Genomic DNA, 15,087 nt, shown 5'->3' with positions numbered 1-15,087 from the left:
ATCTATAGTTTTCAAATTAAATACATTTTTTTCATCTCAAGTACCCTGAATATAGTCACTTGTAAATATGATAAAACTGAATCAATCGATAGAGTTTTTTTTATTCAATGAACTCTGAAAAATCAAGTTATACAATACAAGATATCAATAGAAAATATATTGATATAGTTAATTTCTTCATGTATAGACACAATATACAGACATTATAATGAGGAATAAAAAGTCCCAATTCCGCCTGATAAGGAATGTTTTCAATTCATTTCAATATTATACATTTAGTGATTTCGCCATCTCAACTCACCTTCTCAACTAACCACATGCAAATTTAACGTACAACTTAATGTACTTAACGTATGTAGCCTATACATTGTTTGTAAAATTTTAAAAGTCGGCTCCGAACACTTTAAAAGAATAATCTTAACGAACCCATTTGTATTAATGAACTTTGAAGACAGCTGCAAATCAGTGGTATACGTTTTGAAAGGCAGTCTCAGTTCTGTCACTTCATTTTCAAGATTTTGATCAATCATTGGACACTCCTTTTTCTTACACCTTTCATCTGAAAATGCAATTGTGGGAGAATGTAACATTTTTATTTCAATGAAAAATTCAGTTTTTAGACTAGAATGACGACTTGTAGACTAAATATACGGTAGACTGCAAGTCGTCATTCTAGTAAAAAACAAAAACAAAGCAATTCGTGATGAATCAAGAAATACAAGACTTCAATGGTGAAACAAAATAGAATTTGATATTTGGTCTTCTTATACATAAAGTATATTCAGTAGTGAGCTTGTAAACAAACTAAGAGGTAACCCATACTTTGCACTGGGGAAAATTTTGTGTTGTAAAATGCAATCTTCTTATGCCCAGGAAACATAAAAATAGAATAATTATTCATAATTTTGTCAAAATAAAATGATCTTCATCAGAGTTGAAAATTCTCAGCAAAAAAAGAGTTCAGTCTTGAATCCCCAACCTGTCACGCGTGCTACCAATGAAATCATGACACAAAATCACTTGGAGAAAGATCTATTTGGTTGGGCTTTTATGGTTGCGTGAACTTTGAATCACAAATGAATAAATCTGTTTTAATTATCAAATTGAAATTGTTTGATTACTAAGAAATAAAATAGGCCTATATTATCATCCTCGGTTAATTTAGAATCTTGATTTAAAATTGCAAGTTAATCAGTTCATTAGTGATGATGCGTCAATTGTGAATTTCCTATCCCGTACATGTAAAAGCCAATTCTTTATAATATTATAGATGACAGTAACCGAAGAACATAAAAAAAACTTTCAATTAATATTCTAGTCTTATGCCTTCTATTCTACAAATAAACGTCCATTTAAAATCTCTCGATTGTAAATGTTATACCTCTATTTTAAAGTTGAATCATGTTCTATAAATATAATTATTAAATAAAATCAGATTATTCAATGAAGCTGCCTAATAAGAAAATAATTGAACAATAGACAAATGTACTGACCATCAGTAACAGTTGAGAACCGCATTTCAATCAATAATTCGTTATTCCGGTTTTTTATCTCCTCCTAAGGAAAAATAATCATAAAAATAAACTTGATACTGGGATACAAAATTACTGTTTATCTAACTATCTTGGATGGAAATAAATGAAGATATACTTACTTGCAATTGAAATGTGAAATTTAAACAGAATTGTGTGTTGTATGCGATTTCCGTATCTACTTTAATTTGATTTCCTTTCAAGGCAGAATTCACCAAGGTAGAGTTCAGCTGAACTGATTTTGTTCGCTTCAATTTCTGATCGACATCAATATCAATTCGCACATCTGAAATCAAACACTAGATAAGTTCAAATGGATAATAAATTTGATGGATAACAACATATTTCCGGTTTTAATGAATAGAACCTGTCTTGGCAGAAATATATAATAGCTGGTGACTTGATCCTTCTTCAAATATCCTTTATTGGAGAACATTTTTTCTACTAAATTACAGCTCTACTTGATCCATCAGAATCATCACTGACTCTGGCTGGCATCATCGATTATAGCCGCCGACTTTGTTGTGCTGAATCAGTCATCTGCCCTTACATCTTTATACAGTATAACTCTAAATTATCAAGGACACCCAAGAAACATTTCCAGTGAGCGGAGTGACATTCATCAATACACCACGAGAGGTTGAAATGTGCTAAACTTTCAATCACAAGTATGGGCAGTGGGCACAGAATAGTCCTGATAGCCCGAATATGAGACTCTTCAACAGGCTGCTAGCATCAGCAAGACTTGGCATTCAATCATCTGTACTCTATACCTACTCATACTTTCCTTCTTGAGACCCGTTCTTTTAAATAATCTGAGATCTTTTGACATCCCAGATCAAACCATAATTATTAGCTTCTACACATGAGACAGGCAATTCTTTCTTTGTTTTTTCTACCTTATTGGCCTAAATGTGAAACTGTGATTTATTGCGCCAATGCAGTGACTGAAATCTATAACTTCACTTCGTTATATCAATTGCTATACTTCAAGCTTTAAGGGAAAGAAATCATTTATCTTCTATACATATCGGCTGTAGTCTAGTCTATATAGTCATATCGTTTCTCTACACATAGTCTATATCGGCTATAATAAAAAATATCGTTTATAAACTCCTATAATTCACAGGCAAGTTATAATACAATGTAAAAGTTTCGTCAGAGCCACAGACTGCTCATCATTTTTCTAATATATATATTTCATTACTACACTATTTGGAAAGGATTCATCACTTATTTAGATAGGATTAGAGTTGATATTTTATTCAAACTAGACTAAAAAACATAAATATAATAAAAATACCGTATGTTACGATAAAACACAAATTCAAATATTGTACACAATACTTACATGCCACATCAGTTTTTAAATGTCCTTGCTCATAATGGACACATGCATAAATAAGAAGAGGTTCTGAATTGACACTTATTTTCCCTTCTTTAAAGTCAGATAATATACCAAGAGATCCACTCAATTTTATGATTGGTTTAGTTTTCAGTAGAACAACATTACTCGATAAATAGCATCCAACGCCAATATCTGGAACAATAGATAATAAATTGCATGAATGTATAGAATTTTTCGCCACACTTGGATGTAATGTACTGGTTTTCGTGCGTCTTATATGGAAGCCGAAAGTGATCGTTTTCTGACCAGTCTGGTAAAATTTCACGGCCCTAGGGCTGTAAAAATAACCTTGAATGTAAGCTGATTCTGATTTGATGATTTTAATGTGAACGTTTTTATAAAATAGTTTATGAAACTGAATCAGCTTCTAGAATTTTTTTTTCTTGATTTTTATAGCACCTAGTTAAAGACTAATAAGCTATTCTATTTTGACATAAATTGATAAGAATATTGTTTGTGAAGGTAAAACCCATTGGTTAAGCCTTCTATATTGGTCAAGGATTAAATAAAGATTATTTTTAGCATAAAAGGATACAGTATTCTGCCTTTGCACTTCCAATTGAACACTTTAGCACTAAACTAATTCGTGTGGCTTTCTGCGTTGCAGTCTTCTTACTCCATGCACGTTGAGCAGCTGGATTGCTTCCACGTTCACATGCTGATGAAGTCTTTTCTCATGTTTTTCTGCAAATCTTTGGATTTCACTGATGACTGTCGCCACTCCCAGGTCGCGGTGGAGATCAGAGTTCCTGATATACCAAGGAGCGTCTACACAACTTCTGAGTACTTTGTTCTGGAAGCGCTGGATGATGTCGATATTGGATGGTCGGGTGCAGCCCCAGAGTTGAATTCCGTAGGTCCACACCGGCTTGAGAATCTGCTTGTAGAGAAGCAATTTGTTATAATTTGACAACTTTGATGTCCTCCCAAGTAGCCAGTACATTTTCTTGAATTTTATGCCAAGTTGTTCTCTTTTCTTCTTCACATGCTCCTTCCATCTAAGCTTGGCATCCAGCGTCATGCCTAGATATTTTGCAGTGTTGGAGTAGGGTACAATATTCCCATTGAGTGTTAAGGGGATATATTGAACTCTTCTGTTTGTAAAGTTGACTTGAACTGATTTTGCTTCATTCAATTTTATAAGCCAGTGTTTTGTCCAAACATTGATTCTGTTGACTGCCACCTGCAATTTCTCTGTAGAAACTTCAACAGTTTCACCAACTGATAAAACTGCTGTGTCATCAGCAAATGTTGCTACTGTTACGTTTTCGGGTTGAGGTATATCAGATGTGTATAGGAGGTACAAGAGGGGACCCAGCACACTTCCTTGAGGAACTCCAGCCCTGATTTCTCTGAGAGATGAAAAAGCATCATCTTGTTTTATCCTGAAATAACGGTCTTGAAGATATGATTTCAGTATCAGACTGTATTCTGTTGGTAAGAACTGGTTCATTTTGTAGCACAATCCTGAATGCCATACTTTGTCGAAAGCCTGTGCTACATCAAGGAAAATTGCAGAGCAAACTTTCTTTTCCTCCAATGTATTTTCAATAATATTTGTTATTCTGTGCACCTGATCTATTGTACTATGTTTATCTCGAAATCCGAATTGATGGTTGGTATTAATCCATTATCGTCCAGATAAGGCTTCAATCTTTTCAGTAGAAGTTTCTCAAATAATTTTGATATTACTGGCAGTAGTAAAATTGGCCTATACGAGGTTACATCATGTGGTGGCTTTCCAGGTTTTGGTATCATGATGACATCGGCTACCTTCCAGAAACTTGGCACATATTTCAATCGGAATGAAGCGTTGAAGAGATGGCATAGCTTCACAATTGCTTTTCTTGGGAGCTCCTGTAGAATCTCTCCAGTTATTAAGTCGAAACCTGGCGTTTTCTTTCTGCTCAATTTTTAATCTCATATTCTACCTCCCTTGGCGATGTTGGAGTGATAACTCCTGCTCCAAGATGATGAGGATTCTCATCTAAAATTGTTTCCTCATGAGGTGAGAAAACCTTTTCCAGATGATCAGCAAACAAATCGGCTTTCTCTTTATTGCTCCTTGCCCAGCAATCTTGATTCTTCCTTATCGGTGTAACTTGTTCAAGAGGTCTCTTCAGTTTCCTGGTTGATCTCCATAATGAAAAATTTGTAGTAGACTCATTGGTTAACTCTTCTAAGTATTTATTGATATCATGTTGTTTTACATCCTGTATCATCTTTCTCAGTTCATTAGTAATTCTATTAAGTTCTGTTTTAATTCTTGGATTTCTTGTTGATTGCCATGATCTTCTTGTTCTTCTTCTTTTTCTATCAACTCTCTTACCGCTACAGGATAGCAATTCAAATTCAAATTCAATTTTTTTTTTTATTTATTCAAATAAGTTACAATACATTCTGGTTCATACACGAATCTACAATAAATTACAGTACAACAGCCAATTATGCAGCAAATTTCACATATTATGAAAACTTATTAATTACAATGAAGATTGAATGCAACATTAGAATATTGATAATATAGTATTGTAATATAACTACATAAATCAGCGGTGTTTCAACAATGAATAAATGATAATTTCAATGAATAAATATACACCCCACTATATATTATATGTGTTGGGGTATAAGTAATTAGTTGCTTATTGCGTGTAATAATTACTATTTACAAACTTCATTCACTGATATGGGATTAAAGTTTTTTATAATAAAATTAGTAAAAATGTATAATACAAACAAACAAAATTATGGAATTAGTAAATAAATATTAATGTTCTATTAAGGATAATAATAAGAAAGGTTATTTTTAGAAAAATGAAAAACAGTAAAGAGTGGAATGAAGAATAAATAGTTTCAATATTTACAGTCTAACTAAATTTTCACAATTTTCCACTCCAATATCAACCAACCAGGAAAATAAACTTTTCTTGAACCTGTGTCTATTGAATTCTTCCCTAATGTAACTTGGTATTGAATTATAAATTTTTGGTCCCAAATATGTGTAGTTTCTTTGCCCAAATGTAGTGTTCATCCTTGGTACTATTGAATACGTGTTTCTCTGCCTTGTTTGATGGTTATGATCTGCCAGTCTTATGTGTTCGTTGTTTCTCCTCATTCGCGTGATGATAGCCTGGATGTAGAGTTGTCTTACACTCAGTACTTTACTGTCCTTGAAAAGAATGTTCGTGGGGAATTGATTCTCCTTGAAGCCTATTATTTTTAGTATTCGTTTTTGAAGTTTATAGAGAGGTTCAACATGTGTAAAATTCGTAGCTCCCCAGATAATTATGACGTATCTTAAAATTGATTGCACTAAAGAAAAATAAACAGTTTTTAATGTCTCATAGTTGAGGATTTTACGGAGTTGATAGAATTTGTAGAGAAGCTTCCTGATCCGGGTAATTGATAGATTAATGTGCTTGTCCCATTTGAATTTGTTGTCCACTATTGTTCCTAAATATTTTATTTCATTGACTTGTTGAATTGAAGGGCAATCACACGGGTTGTTGGTGCTTCCACAGTGATGCAGGATTATTGAAGAATCCGGTGGTCTCGTCCGTTCTGTCAGAGAAAAGGCTAAAAATTTCGTTTTTGTTGCATTTACTGTAAGCAAATTTTCTCTTAACCATTTATCGACTTTGATCAATTCTTCCTGTGCCAGATTAAAAACTTCCTCCCAGGTGTTCCTTCAAATAGTATACACGTATCATCAGCAAAAGCTATTACTCTTCCTCTTATCTTAATTGAACATAGCTCATTTGCATATGCCAAATACAGAATTGGCCCAAGAACTGTTCCTTGGGGAATCCCAAACTTCATCGTTCCCTCTGAACTGAGATGTTCTTCAACTTTGACTTTTTGACGCCGGTCACAGAGGTATGATCTAAACCATGCTAGAGGAACTCCTCTAATTCCCATGGCTTCTAATTTCTTCAGCAGCAAACTGTGATTAACAGTGTCAAAAGCTTTTGCTAGGTCCAGGAACACTGCTGCACATTTTTTGTTATTTTCTAGCTTATCTGTGACAAAATTTGACAATTCTAATACCGCATCTTCTGTACTCCTCCCCTCACGAAAACCAAATTGATTCCTAGATAGTAAGTTGTTTTTTTCCATGTAATTCACAAGACGTTTCTTTACCAGTTTTTCCAAAATCTTAGAAATATTGCTTATAAGTGAAATAGGCCTGTAATTGGTGGCATTTGTTTTGTCGCCTCCTTTATGTAATGGTCTAACACATGTCTCTTTCATAGCTTTTGGAAAAATTCCTTTTGACAGACTTAAATTAAATATGTGAATTAATGGTTTTACAATTACATTTTTTATCGACTTCAATGTTCTATTATTGATTCCATCAAGTCCTGGAGCACTGTCATTTCGCAAACTACTAATAGCTTCAAGAAGCTCATCTTCAGTTACTGGGTGAAAGTAGATGGAGTGTAGAGTTCTTGTAACAGGTTTATATTGGGATATGATTTGGTCTAGTGGTTTTCTTAAGGAATCTATTATTGTCTCCGCCATTTCTTCACCTACATTTGTGAAAAAGTTATTCATGTGGTTGAGCACAGTTTCTGGATTTTCCTTTAGATTGAAAATCCTATCATCTATTTTAATAGCATTCAATTTCATTTTTGTTTTTGATTTAGAGTCAGTAGCATCTTTGATTACTTTCCACATTTTTTTATTATCCTTTCCAGCTTCATACAATTTCTCTCTATAGTATTGGTCCTTTGTTTCATGAATTAAAGCTGTGAGTGTATTCCTATACCGACGATAGAAGTTGGTTAAGTTAATGTTGTTTGGGTCTTCCTTTCTTCTTTTGTTGAGAAGATTTCTGGTTCTTATTGCTGCTACTATACCTCTGGTGATCCATGGTTTGATGGGTTTGTACTTCTTCTGCCGCCGATGCTGCTTGATATTATTTTGTATATGTTGTCTCAGAGTTGATAAGAAGGTGTCATAAGATGTATCTGGATTATTATCTTCTAAAACATGAATCCACTCCTCATTCAGTAGTTCATTCTTCAAGCTATTAATGTCTATTTTCTCGTTTATTTCATGTGTTCCAGTTTCATTTGCACTATTTCTCGAAATATGTTGCACTCCTAGAATTGTGGTGAAGTGGTCAGTTATTGTTGATTCATAAATGATTGGAAAAAGATTATCTCTGGAGTTGGTAGCAATGTGATCTATGCAAGAAGCAGTTTCTGTTGTAGTTCTGGTTGCTTGTTTAATGCAGAGTCTGAGCCCATGCTCGCTTAGAAGATCGCAGTAGTCATTCAATTGATGATGTGGACGAATTTGAAGGGTGTTAATATTCATGTCTCCGGCACATATGACTTGTTGCCCTCTTAATTCATTCAGGATCGATTCCAAGTCACTCAGGAAATCTGTAATATCATTGAAGGACGGTGATCTGTATATTGCAAGGATGTTCCACTTTTTGTCTGCTGCATCCAACCGAATATGTAGGACATTTGCCTGGTTAATATGTAGCTCAACACATTGTACATTTATACTATCTTTAACATAAACAACTACACCATCATTTTGTAATGGGTTGTTTATGGTGGAAAATACATCATATCCTCGAATGGACTGGAGTACAAATTCAGTCCTAATCCAGCATTCGGTTAGAATAATAACATCAAAAGAAAAATTAATGTCGCACAATTGAATCATCAGCTCATCAAAATTTCTTCTGATACTCCTTATATTGAGACAGAAGATGCTCAAATCACAAGAACTCAATGCTGCACAAAGTTGTTGACTGTTGTTGATCACTTCATCGTTTATTTCTTCAAAATAATCAAGATCCTCGAAGCTGAGCAAATTTGATAAGTTGTTGTTACTCATTATTTAAACTCTCATTAATCCTTCCATGTTTCTTTCATTCCAGCTTAAGAGAAACTCTTCACTAACATCCTTTAGTTTTCGAATTAGGGTCAGCACTAAATCTTCTTGCCCTGTTGTGATATATCTGAAGGTTTGTGTGTGTCTGCTCATTGCTACTATTACATGTTGTGTGCTGTTATATATTCCAAGTTGTTTTTTATTGTTCCTTATCAGAACTACATTCTTGTGAGTTAAGCCCTGTGCTTCATGAATTGTATGGACTTTAACTGAAGGGTGAAGTTTTGATTGCAGCTCTTCTAGCACTGTTTTCTTCTCGAGCTGAGTGAATGTAAGAATCAGAGTGTTAGGTTCAAGTGGTCCAAGTTCTCCATTTGTTATTGGAGGTCTGACGGATAACAGGACCTCATTTTTCGTACTAATGTCCTGGTAGTAGCTGGAAAGGATGTAGCAGACGTCTATTGGACACCTTCTAGTTACTGTTTGATGGATTCTCTTCTCACAGAGAGATGAAATGTGTGACCATTCAGCTGTTAATTTACTTCTCTCTATGTAAGGTATTTGGTTTGAATCTCCTAGCAGAATAATCTCAGAAGCACCAGCGAGAGATGAGACAAATCCCACGAAACCTGCATGCATTAATACTGCTTCATCTATGAAAACACGTTTGTACTGCTTTTTTGATCCGTTTATTATAAAAGATGAAACTGTTCTATAATCCTGTTTAATTATTCTTTCATATTTATTTTTGTGAATTCTATTCACCTCTTGCCTAATTTCATTTATTCCAGCTCTTGTCTGACACAAAATGAGATCTTTACCTGGTGTATGTTGCTGAAGGATAAAGTGAGTTTTACCACACCCTGGAACTCCATCCATCCAAGTTATTTTTGGCATCTTACAATTTGTGATGTCAACTTTTAGAATATTCTTCAGCAGCTCAGCATTCAGCATGATTTGGGTGTCTCTACTGACTAGAATATACTTTTCCTTAGTTAAGAATGACTTTGTTGTTTCATTGTAGGGTACGTATTTTCCTTCATTTTCTAAACAGAAGCCCATTCGATATGTAGTGGATGTCGGCCACAGGAAAGTCTTAAGTCGATTGTCGTAGATGTTCATCTCGTTTCGCCTTATCTCTTGAATACATGCTGCTGAAGAAGAGATATTACTATTCAGTGATGATAGTACTCCCCTATATAAATCCGCATTCAGAACATCATACTGTTGAATAAAGTTCCTGAGTTCTATCATACTGTTCAAATAAGCATAAAGAATAGAATCATACGGTAGGTATCCTTTTGGACAATCTTCAGAGCCATCGTTTTCATGTGGTATATCCAAGAACTTTAGATTGTTTATTCCTCTGTAATAGAATACATAATTCAGGTTTTTAGTTTTAATTACTAAACTTAAAATGTCCAAGCATGTAAACTCGGAGTCAATATCAAAAGAATCTATTCCAATCGTAATGTTGTATTTATTTATCGATGCATATTCGTCTATTACCAGTAAGAGGTCACGGATACCTAATTGAGCCTCATTGTTATTATTTTGCGCTAATATCAATGTCAATGAATTTTTAACAAGATGAAAACGAATTGAGCTATTATTTACGTTCCGTAAATAAACAGTAGGTAAGCTATTGTATTCATCTTGACTCAGCGTTTTCTTCTTGATTGAATGTGCAACGCCTTCTGAAATACGTAAACAATTTTTATTCCAGCGAGCTAATGATAAATTAAAATCTGTATATTGACCAAAGCTGAAAATCAAAGACGTCCTACTTTTCGCTGACTGTTTTATTAATTCTGTTTTTTAATAGATGATAGGAAATCTTGAATATCTATTTTTATATTTGATGCTGTGAATTTATTTGATGATTTTGAGCTGGAAATTCTATTTTTAATCTTTTTAAGCACTTCCATAATTTGTTCGATCAATTGATTGTTGCAATGCTTTCACATAGCTGGGACACTTTAGATAGTTTACTTTGTGGTCTGAGGGTTTATCAGCTCTTTTGCAGTTAAAACATACTGGAGGTTTATCGATTGAAGGGCAGGTTTTGATGTTGTGCCCTGTGATGGAGCAATGACCACAGATATCTTCTTCCTTTTTACAATGTTTTGTGATGTGCCCATAGACTTGACATTTATAGCACCTTTGCACTGCATGATAATCATTAACTCTACATGATGTCATATCTATAAATATTTTTTTCTTATTAATTATTGCTTTCCTAATTTCGGGTTCACATTCTACTACCCAATGCACGGAATCCTTGTTTTTCGGCCCTAATTTGAATGATGGCTTGCAACCTTCTTCAAATTTTTGTTTTTCTATTCCTGAATTGACAAAATTTTTGTTATATATTTCTTCAGTTACCTCTTTGTTAGTGAGATCAGATGGAACATCATAAACAATTATCCTGGGTTTTTTATTTTGGGGCTCAGTTATCTTGATTTGATCATTATTCACAGCTTTATTCTTCAATAATTTCTTTTTGTCCTCTAGAGAATCCAGAACAATGAGTAAACCTCCTCCTCTAACGGGTACTGTCTTTTTTATTCTAATGTTATCCTTTCTCGCGATGTTGGTTTTCAGTGTTCCTTTTATTTTTTCACTGTCTTGTTTCTCATTACCGGTGGAATTTGAGGGTTTAATTAAGACTACCTGTTCTTTTGGAAGGATTTTCCTGACTTGATTATTGGACTGGGGATCGCTTGAAGTAGCTTTTTTCGGTAGTTGTATCATGTCTGCGTAAGTAATAGGCCTGTCTTTATTTTTAATTTCCTGAACAGATTTGCTTATGTCCTGTAATGAGTCATGAATTTTCGGATGCCCTAAAGTATCACTTATTTGGCTAATAGTAACTGCTCTCGTTTCTACTTTCACGATTACCAATGCTAATTTTTGAACTAATTCTAAGAAATTATCATATTCGGCTCTGGAAACCTTGTTTTTTTTAAATTCTGACGAAGCCCATTCCTTGAATTCCGAAGAGATACTCTTCATGTTCATTATGTCTGAGTTGAATTCACTCAGCAATAATTGTTCAACAGTTTCCATTTTACCTGGTTGTTCTCGTACTTTGAGTCCTTGGTTCCCTGGAAAGTTATCCTCTTCTTCCTCCTCCTCGAATTGCGGGATCAGTCCATCCGGTGGTTTGGTTGGTGACCTCATCTATCCGACGACGATGACGTATGAAGATAGCTGCTGTATGGTTATGTTCCAGTGACCCACTTATTGATGAACGATGATTGTTTTGAAAACTATCACTACGGTGAAACTAAACTACTAAGATGTTTACTCTACGAGCGCTACTGTAAGACTGTTTACCTTTAGTAAGACAAATTACCTTTGAAAATCCTGCTTTGAAGTAGTGGTGTATTTTCCCAGGCACATTGTTGGATATTGATTACAAACTCCTGGACTTCAGTTTCTAGTTCATCTATAGTTTGCAGAGATGTGTTCAAGTCTATTTTAGAGTCTATCATATTTTTAAAAGTTTCTAAATCTGTGTACCTGTTGATGAGTCTAGGTGGCATTTCTTTTTTAACAGCTGCACTGTGCATTTTCAAAACTATTGGCGAATGGTCAGAGTTGAGATCAAATTTTTCTTCAACTTCAACACAGTTTGGTGAAATATTTTTTGTGATGAAAAAATCTATCAGGTCTGGAATTTTTGCTTTGTCTGTTGCCAGTAAGTTGGTTTCCTTGTTGAGTGAACATCGCAGTGGTATTCATTAACAGCCAGTAATAGCTCCTTTCCTTTAGTTGTGGTCAGTCGGGACCCCCATTGTGTTTTCTTTGAATTGAAGTCTCCTCCGATGATAAATTTCCCTGTGAAGTTTCTTAGGAAATCAATATATTCTATCTTCTTCAAATTAAATCGTGGTGGACAGTAGACGGCTCCAATTGTGATCGTACCAGATGGTCTACCGATAAGTTTGACTTTGATTGAAATCGACTGGAACTCCTGCAATTCTATCTTCTTGAACTCGTGATGGTTTAGCTCTTCTCTTACAATAACCGCACTTCCGCCTCTAGCGCTGTTGTTAGGATGTATGGCATGGTACGTTTTGTACCCTCTAATTTTGAAGTAGGATTCTTTGGTGAAATGAGTTTCGGAAATGAGACAGGCATCTATTTTATGCTCAATTAGAATTGCTAATAGATCATCTTTGTGCTGTAGTAATCCATTAGCATTCCAAGTCATAATTTTGAATCTATTTTCCATGCTTCTTGTGAATGACTTCTGGAACTGAAATATTTTCCAGTTTTTCTAACCTACTTAAAATTGATTTATTCAGGCCTTCTTGAACAACTAGTTTCTCAAGAATCAATTTAAGTTGAGTTGTAATGCTCAGTTCCAAATCTTTACTCAAGTTGTAATCTTGAAGACTTGACTTTTCGTTACTGTTGATAGGTACTTTTATTTTTCAGCTTATCAGCATAACTCTGGTTCTCCTTAACTCTACTGTCATTTATTACAGCTCTCTGTGGCACAATAGGTTCGTTTCTTTTGTTGACTGACGAAATAGATTTTATTGCTTTTTTCTTATTTCGAAGTGCCTGCAACTCTTGTGCTACAACACATCCTCTATAATTAGCAGGGTGCTCCATCCCACAATTGTAGCATTTAGGCTTAACTTCTTTACTCTTAGTACAGTTGATAGTGATGTGGGGACCAGCGCATTTCACGCACCTAGGCTCCTTCTGGCAGTATTTTTTAGTGTGTCCCCAGGTTTGACAATTTTTACATTGCGGTAGAATTTCGATTTTTTCAAGGGGACTACTTCAACCTTCATACCCATAATTACACATATTTCATAAATTCTATTTATGCTCTCTGTGTTTTCAAAAGTTAACATGAATATTGGGAGTGGTTCTTTTGTTTTCCATTTAAGAATGTTTACCACGTCCAAAATTTTAAATCCTTTTTCCTGAAGTTCCTCTTTTATTTCCTGTGGATTGCAAGTGCTGTGCAACTTCTTCACTATTACTCTAATGGGTCTCGTTTGCTTGTTTTCAAACGAAGACCAATTCATTTTTTTGTCATTCAGCAATGATGTAGCTAGTCTATAATTATCCTCAGATTCAACGTTGAGTTTTAAGCTACCATTATTCAATAGTGTGATCTTATAAGAGTCTTTTATTTTTTCATTCAAAATCTTATACACTACTTGATAGTCTTGGATGTTGTAGAGTATTATTGGAGGAGGTCTCTTAACTTGTTTGATACTAGGAGTTTTTTTTTGGTTCAGCATTCTCTTTTAGTTCAGTTTCTCTACGTGAACTAACTTTCTGCTCATTGGATGATTGTGTTGGAGGTGAGTCAGATTGTTCTCTCTTCCTCTTTCTTTGCTTTTGACGAATCCATTCTGTTTCAGTAGATAATTCTTCTTCATCGGTATGATAATTGTCCGTATTTTTTTCTTCATTCTTAGATTTAGTCTCTAACGCTGATAATCTAGTTTGAAGCTGTTCAAGTTGAATTTTAAGTTCAGAACTTATTTTTTCTGATTGCTGGAATTTTGTATTATCTTCGTTCCAAGCTTTAAATAAAAATTTTTCGCATTCTGATTGAATTTTATCAGTTCGAACCTTGTAGGAGACAGGTTTATTTTCTTCAGTTATAGTAATAATAGTCGTATTATCGTCACCGTTCATAGTTACGATAGTTCAGTTCTCACAATAGAATTACCGATTCAGCACTCACCGAAACAGCAATATCCGAACTCGGCTACAGTCATAGTTGCTGCCAACGCGCGCGCGCACGCACACACACACACTCACTCACAATTCAGCAATGCCGTTTTCACTGACACAACAATTTGATGGTATACTTTTAGAATAATTACATGAATTTCACAAAACACGTCTACTCGCTTCGGCTTCTGAAAGCTGACTGCTTCTAGAATTGAATAAAGTATTACCTATGCAATAAGATACTATCATTTGATTTGGATGAATGAAATACAAATAAGATATTACAAACTATTCAAGTTCAATTTTCAGAGCAAGATAGAACTTCTAACCTCTAAGAAACAAGGAGTATTATTGTCTCCAGTCTTAGTACTGCGTTCACCACTGAACCTGGTGGCTCATTTTGGAACTACTTGGACAGTTTCCTGATATTTAGATTACCTCAGATTTGCTAGAGCTATGATCTTCCAGTACTGCTTTCAGAAGTGCCTAATAAACAATCATTCTCATATATTGTTTTAATTATTGGTGTGGCGAAAAATAGCGTTCGCACCACGGGTAAAAATGTGGCCGCGGACTTGA

General features: G+C 34.6%; 1 protein-coding gene across 1 annotated transcript in view; it reads right to left on the bottom strand.

The window, feature by feature from the left end:
* Positions 1-15,087, bottom strand: part of LOC111052090 (integrin alpha-4) — a 52,607-nt gene that overhangs the window by 19,354 nt on the left and 18,166 nt on the right. The window contains exons 13-16 of the mRNA XM_039421580.1: positions 2,884-3,072; positions 1,655-1,818; positions 1,494-1,557; positions 427-559 (exon numbers count right to left, since the gene is read on the bottom strand). Of these exons, the coding sequence (XP_039277514.1) occupies positions 427-559; positions 1,494-1,557; positions 1,655-1,818; positions 2,884-3,072 (550 nt within the window). The remainder of the gene's footprint in view (positions 1-426; positions 560-1,493; positions 1,558-1,654; positions 1,819-2,883; positions 3,073-15,087) is intronic.

Source organism: Nilaparvata lugens, chromosome 2, assembly GCF_014356525.2.
Source record: "Nilaparvata lugens isolate BPH chromosome 2, ASM1435652v1, whole genome shotgun sequence".
NCBI classification, from domain to species: domain Eukaryota; kingdom Metazoa; phylum Arthropoda; class Insecta; order Hemiptera; family Delphacidae; genus Nilaparvata; species Nilaparvata lugens.
This window is presented reverse-complemented; position numbering and strand designations above follow the sequence as displayed.